Below are 19,063 nucleotides of genomic sequence, written 5' to 3' on the forward strand. Positions count from 1 at the left end.
GAAGAGGAGGAAGTGGAAGAAGAGTAAGAGGAAGAAGAGGAGGAAGTGGAAGAAGAGTAAGAGGAAGAAGAGGAAGAGTAAGAGGAAGAGAAGAAAGAGCAATAGCCGGAAGAGAAAAAAGAAGGAAAAGAGAAAAGAGAAAGAAGAACTACAGGAACAAGAGAAATAGAAGAAAGAGGAAGAGCAAGAAGAGGAAGAAGAGAAAATATCAAGTTTATGTAAACCAAAAATAGTTTAAAAATATAAACCACTGTAATAAAAAAAAACTTCAGAAATAAACCATTAAAATAATATAGAAACTATTAAAATATAATGAAAGATTAAACCGTCAAAATAAAGTCATTCAAAAATAAACCAATAAAATAAAATCCACGTGAGATAAACCATTAAAATATTAAACCTTAAAAAAACTCTAAAAAAATGAGAAAAAACACTAAATTTAGTAAAACATCTTAGTAAATAAACCAACAAATTTAACAAAACACTTAAGACATAAATCACTAAATTAAAGGAAATATAAACAGAAATAAACCACTAAATTTAACATGAATCATCCTTCAGGCATAAACCACTAAATTAACGAGAAAATCTTAAGAGATAAACCACTAATTTAAAATCTAAAAATAGAGCGATAAACCTAGGTAGAAGAAAAGCTTTTGATAAATTGCTCATTTCTATAAAAGCTTAAGAAATAAACCATTAATCTAGAAATAAACCACCAATTATAAACTAAACCTCGAGCTATGAGCTCATAATTTAAACCTGGAAATTAATGTATGTGTATATATATATATATATATATATATATATATATATATATATATATATATATATATATATATATATATATATATATATATATATATACAGATCGATAGATAAATAGATATGTATGTATGTATGTATGTATGTATGTACGTGTGTGTGTGAAAGAGATTAGCACTTGAGTACAGAAAATAAAAACGTTAGAATAACAGAGAAACATAAAAGTAATTACCTTTCTTCAGGGTTGAAAATATAACTAAGGTGATGTACCATTCGTAAACATAATTAGTAGTCGCTAAGCGAGTCATCATTAACTCCACGACCCTTTTGTTGAAAATGGTATAAAATACGACCCACGACCCTCCTGGGCGAAACACAAATTATTCTCACGGGTCTGGGCTCGTTACCCACGTTGATTTCTTAACGTTTCGCTTACAATTATTTTCTTCATGTCTTGTTAGGTTAGGTGAAGCTTGACGTGGTTCAGTTTGGTTAGAACAGTTTACTTAAAGTTAGGTTAGGTTAACTTAGAATTAGTTAGGTACGATTATTTTAGGATGAGTTAAATTAGGTTATGTTTGGTTAGGTTAGGCTAAGTTAGGTTAGATTAAGCTACGTTCTGTTAGGTTACAGTAAGGAAGGCTACATTACGTTATTGCAAGTTACGTTACGTTGCGGTAATACAGCTGTGAGTGCAGAGTTCAACTATTGTATTCATGGTTCATCGAGCAGAACCACATTCCTGTGCATTATCTTTAAAGCACGGTAGATCACTGCTTACTCCAAACCAGTGCACAATATATGTACCGAGTAACTACCAGTTGTGCTGGAGGTTGTCTGCTTGTTCAGGGTGAGGGAGGTAGGGCCCAAGTGAAGCTACCTTGCAGGGGCAGCTTGGGCTTCCAGATCCTCCTTTGCCTCGAGATGGTTAACATCCTACCAGAATCTGTTCCCACTCTGTTTACTGCTGTACCAGTGAGTTCTCATGCCTACCCTCTCTCTCTCTCTCTCTCCATTATTTATATTTGGTACGTATTGTAAATACGTGTATATACGTCTGGTTGCGAGAATATATGGTAAACCAAAATTAATTACTGGTTATGTTTCATTCCTCATTATTCTCATTGATCTACTGAATACACTAAAAATTGGCATCTTGCACAGTCAGGTACCGCAGGCCTTTAAAAGTACTTGTGATACCAACTTCGGGTCAGGCTTTTCTGATGATATCCTGTTCAACCAGGCAATCAACACAGCTAACACACCCCACTTCGTCTGGCCCTTTCCAGACGCAATAATACTCTTGAAAACTTCTACAAGTGTTCCAGTAATGCTTCTGATAACTGCTAGTAACAGAATGAGCAACCTTGGGCCACGGATGATAATACAGTGTTCTCTTATTGTACCCAAGGTATCCCTATTCTTTTACTGGGTCTTTTTTATACATCCCTAGCATATCTCTTAATCTAGTACGTTACAATAGTGTGTGCACATTTAGGACAAGACCCTCAAGTATAGGCTTACATATGCACACACTCTACTCTCTCTCTCTCTCTCTCTCTCTCTCTCTCTTATACATATATATATATATATATATATATATATATATATATATATATATATATATATATATATATATATATATATATATATACATGGGTGTATGTGTGTGTACTCACCTAATTGTGGTTGCAGGGGCCGAGACTCAGCTCCTGGCCCCGCCTCTTCACTGATCGCTATTAGATCCTCTCTCTCTCTGCTCCCTGAGCTTTGTCATAGCTCGTCTTAAAGCTATGTATGGTTCCTGCCTCCACTACATCACTTGTTAGACTATTTCACTTTCTGACAACTCTCTGACTGAAGAAATACTTTCTAAAATCCCTGTGACTCGTCTGAGTCTTCAGCTTCCGATTGTGACCCCTTGTTTCTATGTCCCTTCTCTGGAACATCCTGTCTCTGTCCACCTTATCTATTCCACCCAGTATTTTGTATGTAGCTATCATGTCTCCCCTGACTCTCCTGTTCTCCAGTGTCGTCAGGACGATTTCTCTCAACCTTTCTTCGTAGGACATTCCCTTGAGCTCAAGAACTAACCTTGTTGCAAACCTTTGCACTTTCTAATTTCTTGACGTGCTTGACCAGGTGTGGGCTCCAAACTGGTGCTGCATACTCCAGTATGGGCCTGGCGTACACTGTGTACAGTGCCTTGAACGATTCCTTACTAAGGTATCGGAACGCTATTCTCAGGTTTGCCAGGCGCCCATATGCTGCAGCAGTTATCTGGTTGATGTGTGCATCCGGAGACATGCTCGGTGTTATGCTATCCCCAAGATCTTTCTCCTTGAGTGAGGTTTGCAGTCTTTGGCCACCTAACCTATACTCTGTCTGTGGTCTTCTTTGCCCTTCCCCAACCTTCATGACTTTGCATTTGGCGGTGTGTGTGTGTGTGTGTGTGTGTGTGTGTGTGTGTGTGTGTGTGTGTGTGTGTGTGTGTGTGTGTGTGTGTGTGTGTGTGTGTGTGTGTGTGTCTAAGAGGGAGAGAGAGAGAGGGAGGGAGAGAGAGAGCTATTTCTGGATGCTGCCGTTTCATCTCCTGGCTGTATCGATTTTCCAGCGAGTCAGGCGCTCTGTAACCCATGCGGGTTTACAGCCTTCCCCTTTAATAATAATAACAATAATAATAATAAGTCTCTGCCCGTTGACTGCAGAGATTATCATTATAAACAATGGGAAAAAGCTAAATCCGTAGGGGATTCACAGCGTCTGTAGGGAGAGAATGAATGGTTATCAGCGTCGCTCCAGTGAAAGGAGGTAGGCTCGAATCCCTCGGATCAAGAGAAGTGAGAGAAGGAGGGTTACATGAGCATTTAATTTTTCAAACACAATTATATACATATATATATATATATATATATATATATATATATATATATATATATATATATATATATATATATATATATATATATATATATGACAGTGGTAGTTGTAATGATAAAAACAGTGGTATGATGGTAGCAATGATGGTATAGGTGGTGGTAGTGATGATGATGCCTGGGATGGTGGTGGTGGTCGTCGGAGTGGTGGTGGATGTGGTCGGTGTGGTGGTGGTGGTGGTGGTGATGGTGGTGGTCGGAGTGATGGTGGTGGTGGTAGTCGGAGAGGTGGAGGTCGTGGTGGTGGTGGTCGGGGTGGTGGTGGTTGTGGTCGGGGTGGTGGTGGTGGTAGGGGTGGTGGTGGTCGGGGTGATGGTGGTTGTGGTAGCAGTGGTGTGGTTGGTGATAGCAGAGGTGTTAGTAGTTGCTAGAGTAATAGTGTTGGTGAGGATGATAATAGTAGCGCTAGTAACAGCAAAAGTTGGAACCAAGGAAAGAAAAAAAGAGGAGTACCAGTGGAAGTTATTGTACTAGTGACAGCAGTAGTGACAGCAGTAGTGACAGCAGTAGTGACAGCAGTAGTGACAGCAGTAGTGACAGCAGTAGTAGAAGTAGTAGTGACAGCAGTAGCGACAGCAATAGTGACAGCAGTAGTGGAAGTAGTAGTGACAGCAGTAGTGACAGCAATACTGACAGCAGTAGTGGAAGTAGTAGTGACAGCAGTAGTGACAGCAGTAGTGGAAGTAGTAGTGACAGCAGTAGTGACAGCAGTAGTGGAAGTAGTAGTGACAGCAGTAGTGGAAGTAGTAGTGACAGCAGTAGTGGCAGCAGTAGTGGAAGTAGTAGTGACAGCAGTAGTGACAGCAGTACTAGAAGTAGTAGTGACAGCAGTAGTGACAGCAATAGTGACAGCAGTAGTGGAAGTAGTAGTGACAGCAGTAGTGACAGCAGTAGTGGAAGTTGGAAATAAATGGTATCAAATACCGACATAGTGGAAATATAAACACATATGCAGTATAACGTGATCCTTTATTGACAACGTTTCACCCACACAGTGGGCTTTTTCAAGTCACGCACAGATCTACCTGGGGTGGAAGGTACGGGAGTATTTATAGTCATGTTCACAATGTTGAGGTCAGGTGGAGAATGCTGCATCTGATGATCTACCGGGTGGAGTTATAGAGTTTTGGGTAGCTTGGCAGGGGTATTGGACAAGTTGTGAGTAGACCTTCTGCAGTGGTCTATGTTCTTATGTGGGATAGCGATGAAGAAGTTTCTTGGCGAGTGGTTCAGCTATGTTATAGAAGCCGTTGTTCTGGTTGAAATTGTTGGTTATAAAGATAAGCGATGATTCCAGGATTCTTCGGTATTGAGTGTTGTCTTCTGTGGCGATAAGTCTTGAGTTTCTGTACTTAATTAAATGGTTGTGTGAATTGCGATGTTGTACACAGGCATTCCTTGTATCGTCAGTCCTGCTTGCATATTGGTGTTCTGAAATACGTGTGTGGGCGAAACATCAAGAGACCTCCAAACACGTATTTCAGAACACCAATACGCAAGCAGGACTGACGATACAAGGAATGCCTGTGTACAACATCGCAATTCACACAACCATTTAATTAACTACAGAAACTCAAGACTTATCGCCACAGAAGACAACACTCAATACCGAAGAATCCTGGAATCATCGCTTATCTCTATAACCAACAATTTCAACCAGAACAATGGCTTCTGTAACATAGCTGAACCACTCGCCAAGAAACTTCTTCATCGCTATCCCACATAAGAACATAGACCACTGCAGAAGGTCTACTCACAACTTGTCCAATACCCCTGCCAAGCTACCCAAACCTCTATAACTCCACCCGGTAGATCATCAGATGCAGCATTCTCCAACTGACCTCAACATTCTGAACACGACTATAAATACTCCCGTACCTTCCACCCCAGGTAGATCTGTGTGTGACTTGAAAAAGCCCACTGTGTGGGTGAAACGTTGTCAATAAAGGATCACATTATACTGCATATGTGTTTATATATCCAGTAGAGGAAGTTGTAGTGACAGCAGTAGTGACAGCAGTAGAGGAAGTTGTAGTGACAGCAGTAGTGGAAGATGTAGTGACAGCAGTAGTGGAAGTTGTAGTGACAGCAGTAGTGACAGCAGTAGTGGAAGATATAGTGACAGCAGTAGTGGAAGTTGTAGTGACAGCAGTAGTCATAGCAGAAGTGGAAGTTGTAGCGACAGCAGTACTGTCAACAGAAGTGACAGCAGTAGTGATAGCAGTAGTGGAAGTTGTAGTGACAGCAGTAGTGAAAGCAGTAGTGACAGCAGTAGTGGAAGTAGTAGTGACAGCAGTAGTGACAGCAGTAGTGACAGCAGTAGTGGAAGTTGTAGTGACAGCAGTAGTGGAAATTGTAGTGACAGTGGAAGTTGTAGTGACAGCAGTAGTGACAGCAGTAATGGAAGTAGTAGTGACAGCAGTAGTGACAGCAGTAGTGGAAGTAATAATGACAGCAGTAGTGACAGAAGTAGTGATAGCAGTAGTAGAAGTAGTAGTTACAGCAGTAGTGACAGCAGTAGTGGCAGCAGTAGTGACAGCAGTAGTGGAAGTTGTAGTGACAGCAGTAGTGACAGCAGTAGTGGAAGTAGTAGTGACAGCAGTAGTGACAGCAGTAGTGACAGCAGTAGTGGAAGTAGTAGTGACAGCAGTAGTGACAGCAGTAGTGGAAGTTGTAGTGACAGCAGTAGTGACAGCAGTAGTGGAAGTTGTAGTGACAGCAGTAGTGACAGCAGTAGTGGAAGTTGTAGTGACAGCAGAAGTGACAGCAGTAGTGGAAGTAGTAGTGACAGCAGTAGTGACAGCAGTAGTGGAAGTAGTAGTGACAGCAGCAGTGACAGCAGTAGTGACAGCAGTAGTGGCAGCAGTAGTGACAGCAGTAGTGGAAGTTGTAGTGACAGCAGTAGTCCCAGCAGTAGTGACAGCAGTAATGATAGCAGTGGTGGAAGTTGTAGTGACAGCAGTAGTGACAGCAGTAGTGGAAGTAGTAGTGACAGCAGTAGTGACAGCAGTAGTGACAGCAGTAGTGGAAGTAGTAGTGACAGCAGTAGTGACAGCAGTAGTGGAAGTTGTAGTGACAGCAGTAGTGACAGCAGTAGTGGAAGTTGTAGTGACAGCAGTAGTGACAGCAGTAGTGGAAGTTGTAGTGACAGCAGAAGTGACAGCAGTAGTGGAAGTAGTAGTGACAGCAGCAGTGACAGCAGTAGTGGAAGTAGTAGTGACAGCAGCAGTGACAGCAGTAGTGACAGCAGTAGTGACAGCAGTAGTGGAAGTAGTAGTGACAGCATTAGTGACAGCAGTAGTGACACCAGTAGTGGAAGTAGTAGTGACAGCAGTAGTGACAGCAGTAGTGACAGCAGTAGCGACAGCAGTAGTGACAGCAGTGGAAGTAGTAGTGACAGCAGTAGTGACAGCAGTAGTGACAGCAGTAGCGGAAGTTGTAGTGACAGCAGTAGTGGAAGTTGTAGTGACAGCACTAGTGACAGCAGTAGTGACAGCAGTAGTGGAAGTTGTAGTGACAGCAGTAGTGGAAGTTGTAGTGACAGCAGTAGTGACAGCAGTAGTGGAAGTTGTAGTGACAGCAGTAGTGGAAGTTGTAGTGACAGCAGTAGTGACAGCAGTAGTGGAAGTACTGGTGACAGCAGTACTAGTGGAAGTACTAGTGACAGCAGTAGTGGAAGTACTAGTGACAGCAGTAGTGGAAGTACTGGTGACAGCAGTACTAGTGGAAGTACTAGTGACAGCAGTAGTGGAAGTACTAGTGACAGCAGTAGTGGAAGTACTGGTGACAGCAGTACTAGTGGAAGTACTAGTGACAGCAGTAGTGGAAGTACTAGTGACAGCAGTAGTGGAAGTACTGGTGACAGCAGTACTAGTGGAAGTACTAGTGACAGCAGTAGTGGAAGTACTAGTGACAGCAGTAATGGAAGTACTGGTGACAGCAGTACTAGAGGAAGTACTAGTAACAGCAGTAGTGAAAGTACTAGTGACAGCAGTAGTGGAAGTACTGGTGACAGCAGTACTAGTGGAAGTACTAGTGACAGCAGTAGTGGAAGTACTAGTGACAGCAGTAGTGGAAGTACTGGTGACAGCAGTAGAGGAAGTACTAGTGACAGCAGTAGTGGAAGTACTAGTGACAGCAGTAGTGGAAGTACTAGTGACAGCAGTAGTGGAAGTACTAGTGACAGCAGTAGTGGAAGTACTGGTGACAGCAGTACTAGTGGAAGTACTAGTGACAGCAGTAGTGGAAGTACTAGTGACAGCAGTAGTGGAAGTACTGGTGACAGCAGTACTAGTGGAAGTACTAGTGACAGCAGTAGTGGAAGTACTAGTGACAGCAGTAGTGGAAATACTAGTGACAGCAGTAGTGGAAGTACAAGTGACAGCAGTAGTGGAAGTACCAGTGACAGCAGTAGTGGAAGTACTAGTGACAGCAGTAGTGGAAGTATCAGTGACAGCAGTAGTGGAAGTACCAGTGACAGCAGTAGTGGAAGTACTAGTGACAGCAGTAGTGGAAGTACTAGTGACAGCAGTAGCGGAAGTACCAGTGACAGCAGTAGTGGAAGTACCAGTGACAGCAGTAGTGGAAGTACTAGTGACAGCAGTAGTGGAAGTACCAGTGACAGCAGTAGTGTAAGTACTAGTGACAGCAGTAGTGGAAGTACCAGTGACAGCAGTAGTGGAAGTACCAGTGACAGCAGTAGTGGAAGTACTAGTGACAGCAGTAGTGGAAGTACTAGTGACAGTGACAGCAGTAGTGGAAGTGACTAGTGACAGTGACAGCAGTAGTTGAAGTACTAGTACAGCAGTAGTGGAAGTACTAGTGACAGCAGTAGTGGAAGTACCAGTGACAGCAGTAGTGTAAGTACTAGTGACAGCAGTAGTGGAAGTACTAGTGACAGCAGTAGTGGAAGTACCAGTGACAGCAGTAGTGGAAGTACCAGTGACAGCAGTACTGGAAGTACTAGTGACAGTAGTAGTGGAAGTACCAGTGACAGCAGTAGTGGAAGTACTAGTGACAGCAGTAGTGGAAGTACTAGTGACAGCAGTAGTGGAAGTACTAGTGACAGAAGTAGTGGAAGTATCAGTACAGCAGTAGTGACAGTGACAGTAGTGGAAGTAGTAGTGACAGCAGTAGTGGAAGTACCAGTGACAGCAGTAGTGGAAGTACTAGTGACAGCAGTAGTGGAAGTACTAGTGACAGCAGTAGTGGAAGTACTAGTGACAGCAGTAGTGGAAATACCAGTGACAGCAGTAGTGGAAGTACTAGTGACAGCAGTAGTGGAAGTACTAGTGACAGCAGTAGTGGAAGTACCAGTGACAACAGTAGTGGAAGTACCAGTGACAGCAGTAGTGGAAGTACTAGTGACAGCAGTAGTGGAAGTACCAGTGACAGCAGTAGTGGAAGTACTAGTGACAGCAGTAGTGGAAGTACTAGTGACAGCAGTAGTGGAAGTACTAGTGACAGCAGTAGTGGAAGTACTAGTGACAGCAGTAGTGGAAGTACTAGTGACAGCAGTAGTGGAAGTACCAGTGACAGCAGTAGTGGAAGTACTAGTGACAGCAGTAGTGGAAGTACTAGTGACAGCAGTAGTGGAAGTACTAGTGACAGCAGTAGTGGAAGTACCAGTGACAGCAGTAGTGGAAGTACCAGTGACAACAGTAGTGGAAGTACCAGTGACAGCAGTAGTGGAAGTACTAGTGACAGCAGTAGTGGAAGTACCAGTGACAGCAGTAGTGGAAGTACTAGTGACAGCAGTAGTGGAAGTACTAGTGACAGCAGTAGTGGAAGTACCAGTGGCAGCACTAGTGGAAGTACCAGTGACAGCAGTAGTGGAAGTACTAGTGACAGCAGTAGTGGAAGTACTAGTGACAGCAGTAGTGGAAGTACTAGTGACAGCAGTAGTGGAAGTACTAGTGACAGCAGTAGTGGAAGTACTAGTGACAGCAGTAGTGGAAGTACTAGTGACAGCAGTAGTGGAAGTACTAGTGACAGCAGTAGTGGAAGTACTAGTGACAGCAGTAGTGGAAGTACTAGTGACAGCAGTAGTGGACAGTACTAGTGACAGTGACAGTAGTGGAAGTACTAGTGACAGACAGCAGTAGTGTAAGTACTAGTGACAGCAGTAGTGGAAGTACCAGTGACAGCAGTAGTGGAAGTACCAGTGACAGCAGTAGTGGAAGTACCAGTGACAGCAATAGTGGAAGTACCAGTGACAGCAGTAGTGGAAGTACTAGTGACAGCAGTAGTGGAAGTACCAGTGACAGCAGTAGTGGAAGTACAAGTGACAGCAGTAGTGGAAGTACCAGTGACAGCAGTAGTGGAAGTACCAGTGACAGCAATAGTGGAAGTACTAGTGACAGCAGTAGTGGAAGTACTAGTGACAGCAGTAGTGGAAGTACTAGTGACAGCAGTAGTGGAAGTACCAGTGACAGCAGTAGTGGAAGTACCAGTGACAGCAGTAGTGGAAGTACCAGTGACAGCAGTAGTGGGAGTACCAGTGATAGCAGTAGTGGAAGTACCAGTTACAGCAGTAGTGGAAGTACTAGTGACAGCAGTAGTGGAAGTACTAGTGACAGCAGTAGTGGAAGTACCAGTGACAGCAGTAGTGGAAGTACCAGTGACAGCAGTAGTGGAAGTACCAGTCACAGCAGTAGTGGAAGTACCAGTGACAGCAGTAGTGGAAGTACTAGTGACAGTAATAGTGACAGTACTAGTGACAGTACTAGTGACAGTACTAGTGGAAGTACTAGTGACAGTACTAGTGACAGTACTAGTGACTACTAGTGACAGTACTAGTGGAAGTACTAGTGACAGTACTAGTGACAGTACCAATGACAGTACTAGTGAAAGTACTAGTGGAAGTACTAGTGACAGTACTAGTGACAGTAGTAGTGACAGTACTAGTGACAGTACTATTGGAAATACTAGTGACAGTACTAGTGACAGTACTAGTGACAGTACTAGTGGAAGTACCACTGACAGTACTAGTGACAGTACTAGTGACAGTACTAGTGGAAGTACTAGTGACAGTACTAGTGACAGTACTAGTGACAGTACTAGTGGAAGTACTAGTGACAGTACTAGTGACAGTACTAGTGACAGTACTAGTGGAAGTACCACTGACAGTACTAGTGACAGTACTAGTGACAGTACTAGTGACAGTACTAGTGGAAGTACTAGTGACAGTACTAGTGACAGTACTAGTGACAGTACTAGTGGAAGTACTAGTGGAAGTACTAGTGACAGTACTAGTGACAGTACTAGTGACAGTACTAGTGGAAGTACCAGTGACAGTACTAGTGACAGTACTAGTGACAGTACTAGTGGAAGGTCTAGTGACAGTACTAGTGACAGTACTAGTGGAAGTACTAGTGACAGTACTAGTGACAGTACTAGTGACAGTACTAGTGACAGTACTAGTAACAGTACTAGTGACAGTACTAGTGACAGTACTAGTAACAGTACTAGTGACAGTACTAGTGACAGTACTAGTGACAGTACTAGTGACAGTACTAGTAACAGTACTAGTGACAGTACTAGTGACAGTACTAGTGACAGTACTAGTGACAGTACTAGTGGCAGTACTAGTGACAGTACTAGAGACAGTACTAGTGACAGTACTAGTGACAGTACTAGTGACAGTACTAGTGACAGTACCAGTGACAGCACTAGTGACAGTACTAGTGGAAGTACCAGTGACAGTACTAGTGACAGTACTAGTGACAGTACTAGTGACAGTACTAGTGACAGTACTAGTGACAGTACTAGTGACAGTACTAGTAACAGTACTAGTGACAGTACTAGTGACAGTACTAGTGACAGTACTAGTGACAGTACTAGTAACAGTACTAGTGACAGTACTAGTGACAGTATTAGAGACAGTACTAGTGACAGTACTAGTAACAGTACTAGTGACAGTACTAGTGACAGTACTAGTGACAGTACTAGTAACAGTACTAGTGACAGTACTAGTGACAGTACTAGTGACAGTAGTAGTGACAGTACTATGACAGTACTAGTGACAGTACTAGTAACAGTACTAGTGACAGTACTAGTGACAGTATTAGTGACAGTACTAGTGACAGTACTAGTGACAGTACTAGTGACAGTACTAGTAACAGTACTAGTGACAGTACTAGTGACAGTACTAGTGACAGTACTAGTGACAGTACTAGTGACAGTACTAGTGACAGTACTAGTGACAGTACAAGTAACAGTACTAGTGACAGTACAAGTGACAGTACTAGTGACAGCACTAGTGACAGTACTAGTGACAGTACTAGTGACAGTAGTAGTGACAGTACTAGTGACAGTACTAGTGACAGTACAAGTAACAGTACTAGTGACAGTACAAGTAACAGTATTAGTGACAGTACTAGTGACAGTACTAGTGACAGTACAAGTAACAGTACTAGTGACAGTACAAGTAACAGTACTAGTGACAGTACTAGTGACAGTACTAGTGACAGTACAAGTAACAGTACTAGTGACAGTACTAGTGACAGTACTAGTGACAGTACTAGTGACAGTACAAGTAACAGTACTAGTGACAGTACAAATAACAGTACTAGTGACAGTACTAGTGACAGTACTAGTGACAGTACTAGTGACAGTACAAGTAACAGTACTAGTGACAGTACTAGTGACAGTACTAGTGACAGTACAAGTAACAGTACTAGTGACAGTACTAGTGACAGTACAAGTAACAGTACTAGTGACAGTACTAGTGACAGTACTAGTGACAGTACTAGTAACAATACTAGTGACAGTACTAGTGACAGTACTAGTGACAGTACTAGTGACAGTACTAGTGACAGTACTAGTAACAGTACTATTGACAGTACTAGTGACAGTACTAGTGACAGTACTAGTGACAGTACTAGTAACAATACTAGTGACAGTACTAGTGACAGTACTAGTGACAGTACTTGTGACAGTACTAGTGACAGTATTAGTGACAGTACTAGTGACAGTACTAGTGACAGTACTAGCGACAGTACTAGTGACAGTACTAGTGACAGTACTAGTGACAGTACAAGTAACAGTACTAGTGACAGTACAAGTGACAGTACTAGTGACAGCACTAGTGACAGTACTAGTGACAGTACTAGTGACAGTAGTAGTGACAGTACTAGTGACAGTACTAGTGACAGTACAAGTAACAGTACTAGTGACAGTACAAGTAACAGTACTAGTGACAGTACTAGTGACAGTACTAGTGACAGTACTAGTGACAGTACAAGTAACAGTACTAGTGACAGTACAAGTAACAGTACTAGTGCCAGTACTAGTGACAGTACTAGTGACAGTACAAGTAACAGTACTAGTGACAGTACTAGTGACAGTACTAGTGACAGTACTAGTGACAGTACTAGTGACAGTACAAATAACAGTACTAGTGACAGTACTAGTGACAGTACTAGTGACAGTACTAGTGACAGCACAAGTAACAGTACTAGTGACAGTACTAGTGACAGTACTAGTGACAGTACAAGTAACAGTACTAGTGACAGTACTAGTGACAGTACTAGTGACAGTACTAGTGACAGTACAAGTAACAGTACTAGTGACAGTACTAGTGACAGTATAAGTAACAGTACTAGTGACAGTACTAGTGACAGTACTAGTGACAGTACTAGTGACAGTACTAGTGACAGTACTAGTGACAGTACTAGTGACAGTACTAGTGACAGTACTAGTGACAGTACTAGTGACAGTACAAGTAACAGTACTAGTGACAGTACAAGTAACAGTACTAGTGACAGCACTAGTGACAGTACTAGTGACAGTACTAGTGACAGTACAAGTAACAGTACTAGTGACAGTACAAGTAACAGTGCTAGTGACAGTAATAGTGACAGTACTAGTGACAGTACTAGTGACAGTACGAGTAACAGTACTAGTGACAGTACAAGTAACAGTACTAGTGACAGTACTAGTGACAGTACTAGTGACAGTACAAGTAACAGTACTAGTGACAGTACTAGTGACAGTACTAGTGACAGTACTAGTGACAGCACTAGTGACAGTCCAAGTAACAGTACTAGTGACATTACAAATAACAGTACTAGTGACAGTACTAGTGACAGTACTAGTGACAGTACTAGTGACAGTACAAGTAACAGTACTAGTGACAGTACTAGTGACAGTACTAGTGACAGTACAAGTAACAGTACTAGTGACAGCACTAGTGACAGTACTAGTGACAGTACTAGTGACAGTACTAGTGACAGTACAAGTAACAGTACTAGTGACAGTACAAGTAACAGTACTAGTGACAGTACTAGTGACAGTACTAGTGAGTACTAGTGACAGTACAAGTAACAGTACTAGTGACAGTACAAGTAACAGTACTAGTGACAGTACTAGTGACAGTACTAGTGACAGTACAAGTAACAGTACTAGTGACAGTACTAGTGACAGTACTAGTGACAGTACTAGTGACAGCACTAGTGACAGTACAAGTAACAGTACTAGTGACAGTACAAATAACAGTACTAGTGACAGTAATAGTAACAGTACTAGTGACAGTACTAGTGACAGTACTAGTGACAGTGCTAGTGACAGTACAAGTAACAGTACTAGTGAAAGTACTAGTGACAGTACTAGTGACAGTACAAGTAACAGTACAAGTAACAGTACTAGTGACAGTACTAGTGACAGTACTAGTGACAGTACAAGTAACAGTACAAGTGACAGTACTAGTGACAGTACTAGTGACAGTATAAGTAACAGTACTAGTGACAGTACTAGTGACAGTACAAGTAACAGTACTAGTGACAGTACTAGTGACAGTACTAGTGACAGTACAAGTAACAGTACAAGTAACAGTACTAGTGACAGTACTAGTGACAGTACTAGTGACAGTACTAGTGACAGTACAAGTAACAGTACTAGTGACAGTACTAGTGACAGTACTAGTGACAGTACAAGTAACAGTACAAGTAACAGTACTAGTGACAGTACTAGTGACAGTACTAGTGACAGTACAAGTAACAGTACAAGTAACAGTACTAGTGACAGTACTAGTGACAGTACTAGTGACAGTACTAGTGACAGTACAAGTAACAGTACTAGTGACAGTACTAGTGACAGTACAAGTAACAGTACAAGTAACAGTACTAGTGACAGTACTAGTGACAGTACTAGTGACAGTACTAGTGACAGTACTAGTGGAAACAAGGTAAACAGTGGTAGAATGGAAGTAGTTTTAATTTTTATCAATAATATTGTAGCGATGTTGTGGTGTTTTAAGTATTTCCAAGTAACAAGTAACAAGTAACAAGTAACAAGTAATAAGTAACAAGTAACAAGTAAGGTAAAATCTACACTATAATAATACTGAAAGTAATTTCTACCTTAAACATAAAGCAAACTGAGAATTATTATCAATAAAGTGAAAGTCACAGCAGAAGCAGAATATATATATATATATATATATATATATATATATATATATATATATATATATATATATATATATATATATATATATATATATATATATATATACACATAAAGTCAGAGGGCCTATAGTAGTAGAATTATTATGTAATTTGTTTATTGATTCTCCGTTGAGTTTACATATGTAAATAATGTTAACAAAAGGTTTATGTGGATGAGGTTAAATTTTGCTAAAATGTTTGAATTAAAGATGTGAACCTTGGGTCAGAGGATTTTATAAACATTATTGTATTTAACAGTTAAATTAATGATATTAAAATTAACTTACCATCAGCATCTTCTCATATTTTCACTTTCTTAATTTCTCCTTATATCTACCCTAATAATACCTGTTATGAAAGAGTTAATTTTAACCATCAGATCTATAGACCTACTCAAAGCTACTAAATAGTCTAAATATACAAACTGCTGTTGTATGAAAAACCTAAAATCTAATAGATAAAATCTAATAGATAAAACTGCTTGTATTCCCAGACTGTAATCTTGGTACTAAGCGATGCAGTGGTCTTTTTAAATATAAAAATCACACGCATTTTATTATTAAGAGCCAAGGAACATAACGTAAAAAAAATGGAGCTTAGCAGTAGATAATAACTTTTAAAAATAGTTGGAGATTGCTTACTACAGATATAGCACACCAAAAGCGAGTATTGACTATATTTTACTACAAGATTTTGAAAAAAAATTGGGAATAAAACGGCTAGTGGATGGTGGGTGAGGTCAGCATTGCCGGCGTTTGGTATATAAACGCACATAAGTGCACATGCCGAGGGGACAGCATACGATCACAGGTTCACATGCTGAGGAAACTACACAGGTGCTGACTACAAAGGCTTCAGCGTGAACATCTACCTACAAGCTGCCAGTGGTGGAGGGGAAGTTATTGTTGCCGAGGCCCGACCTGGCTTGCGCTTTCTCGTTTCCGTCATCTTATTTTTCTAAAAGTAAATATTATCAGTTTTTTTTTGTATATGTATGGTATACATTATCGACAAGATAAAGAATTAGACACATGTTCAACACCTGGGAATTTTTTATTGAAGATGTTTCGACATCCAGTGGCTTTATCAATTATGACCTTGAATTTGTATTGATAAATCCACTGGATGGCGAAACGTCTACAATAAAGATACCCAGATGTTGCACATGTGTTTACTTCTTCGTTATCAGGTTTCTTACGTTATCGTATCTGTTGAAGACGAGTATCCTCAGACGCTACCGACAGTCTCACGTAAACTTTCACCTGTCGTAACCAACTCTGTAATCCTTATAATTTACAACACCTCTCTATTATAAATTTGACTTCGATTCATTACAACAGAGAAAGAATATCTGTGATTATTTGTTTTGGCTCTACACCTATTAAAAGAAATTGGTACCCATATATGATCTGTTTACACGTGTCACAAAATGAGGTTAAGTCACGTGCGTAACAGTTATATTGACGCTGTGATGACAATAAGTAATTTAATACAATTCCTGCTTATCTTCCCCTTGCCAGTCTCTGAATTCCTTCCCTCCTCTCATAACCCTAAAGATAAAAAAAAAGTCATTATCAGTGGCCTGTTGGAAATGTCCTCCTCTCTTCAATGGGATTAATACCTCGGGATGGGGGAGGGGGGGAAAGCCAAAATATGTCTACTATTTTATTCGAAATTCAATGGACGAGTTGTATGACAAAGGGTAATGACGGGCTGCCTATAGCCAGCCAAGGAAAGTGAGTTAGCACTACACGTCCCCATATGAAATGAAGAGCGTACATGCAAGCGTGACCACGGACGATACAGAGTTATGGGTAAAGTCAGGATGACCTCGCCAGGTCAGGGATGGAGGGGAAGGGGTGAGCCAGGGGCAGCCAGAGGTGACCTGGGAGTGCCCAGGTCACGCGTTCAGGTTGGGTAGCTGGTAGGATGGGCCCTGCTACCTCGCACTAACTTCAGCTTACTAGTCACTAATGTAAAAATAGGGTTTGACAAACTATAGCCAGACTCTAAGGCACTAGATCTTTAGACACTCATGGTACAGGCTAGATGAAACTGAAGGAATTTGGGATAAATGGTCAAGTTTTCTAAAATAAGTCTTGCATATATAAGATTGCATTCCAACTAAACCCAGTAAGTATAAGTCAGTGTTACCTGGTGAAGATGGCAACACGCTCTCTCTAACATCTCGGGCGGTACTAGTGAGCTTAGCCAGGTACACAAGGTTTCACGTACAGGTGTGCCCGAGAGCACAGGTGCACACACCCAGCTGCTGGCGGATGGCTGGACAGTGTTCAGGTGATCAAGTCTCAAGGTGGCCTTCGTCACAGCCTCGCCAGGGACAAACAGTGCCATGTCTGCTGGTGCCTACAGGTGCCAGGGGGTTAGAGAAAGGGATAGCAGGTATGGGAGAGGAGAGGGATAGGGGATATTGTTGCGGCTGTGGGGATGGGGCAGAATGAGTGGCACTATTGTCTTTTACAGAAAGGGGAGACACGTGTGTTTGAGGTGTAATGTGTATTGAGTCAATGGGGATGATGTTCATGCAAGATGCGAGAGTAAGTCAGCCGAGAAAGAAAGGCAGGGCAGGGATTAAGGTCAGGAATATGTGTCCCGGGCACAGTGGAAGCATCATCAGGAATAGACACACAGGAAAGAAGAGATAAGGTCACAGTGAGTGAGAGGTGAGGTTAGAAAGAAGGAAACTAAGGTCATGGATCGAGATGAAAGAGAAGAAGATAAGGAAGCAAGGTGCTGAGGTCAGGAATAAGTGTCCCAGACACTGGATACAAAGGTGGTGCTGCCGACGGTGACGAAGTAAAGACACAAGTGACAAGCAAGCTTGTATTGTGACAGTTTCTCTCCATATACAGCTTTAACAAGCCAATTTTTATGCAACACTACGGAGAAAAACGTTCTCACAGTGACAGCCTACTTTACACCTGTCTCTTGTCCCAAACACTGTGTAAGCATCAGGTATAGACACACTGGGAGGAGGCGAGGTCAGGTCACAGGAAGGGGAAGGTCAGGTCCTAGCTGGGGGAGGGTGATATCAGGTCACAGGGAGAGGCAGTTCAGGAGTAAATATCCCAGGCACCTAGGACTTGCATATCATGAGGCACTAAAGGCCACACCAGAATCTTTGCTCTAGTCAGTGTAGTACAGTGATTGGATGGGTAAGGGAGGCACTTCATGAAAAAAATATCAGGAGGTTGAGAGAAGGAATGATGGAGAGAGGCAAGGAAAGGAACAAGGAAATAGAGACATAAGGACAGAAACAGCACAAGAAAAAGCAAGACAGCCACGACACACACATACTCTGGAGCCTGAAAAGAGACTCCGACGTGTATAAGAATTCTTTATCCCATAAATAAGTCGTTGGAATGTATTCACAAACAACAACAAATCGACCCCACTAAGATCTTTGTCGAGTTATATTTTAATGTATCTAAATGAAGAGAAAAAAGGTATGGAACTTTAATACACTACAGAGTTTATTTTTAAAAAATATGGAAGGGAGGGAATTATTGTTTATTATTTATTTTTACACCCCATTTGATCAAAATTATACCAAAAACACACATATATATAATGTATTGGCAAACCGTGCTTCTCTATATGCTCGTATTATTTGCGGTAAAATTTTTAAAAAGACAATAAGTGCCAGTGCACGGTACACGTTACATAGTGAACTGCAGAATCTAGACTCCACTAGGGGATATTTTAACATCTTTGTACATCTATAATTTAAGGCATATTTATTTGTGGCCAAATTTAACTGACACATGGGAGTTTGGTATGATTTATTTTTTTAAGAAAATAAGGAAATTAGAAAAAAGATAAAAAAAAAATAGAAGCCAAAAATAGGGAGAGAGCACTAAGGATAGGTTGAGGCTGAGCGAGGATGATTCCAAT

At 41.5% G+C, this 19,063-nt stretch overlaps 1 protein-coding gene across 1 annotated transcript in view; it reads right to left on the bottom strand.

The window, feature by feature from the left end:
- The window catches only part of LOC128690554 (uncharacterized), a 331,846-nt gene that overhangs the window by 184,656 nt on the left and 128,127 nt on the right, over positions 1-19,063 (bottom strand). The window contains exon 12 of the mRNA XM_070089803.1: positions 17,303-17,515. Within this exon, the coding sequence (XP_069945904.1) occupies positions 17,303-17,515 (213 nt within the window). The remainder of the gene's footprint in view (positions 1-17,302; positions 17,516-19,063) is intronic.

Source organism: Cherax quadricarinatus, chromosome 29, assembly GCF_038502225.1.
Source record: "Cherax quadricarinatus isolate ZL_2023a chromosome 29, ASM3850222v1, whole genome shotgun sequence".
NCBI classification, from domain to species: domain Eukaryota; kingdom Metazoa; phylum Arthropoda; class Malacostraca; order Decapoda; family Parastacidae; genus Cherax; species Cherax quadricarinatus.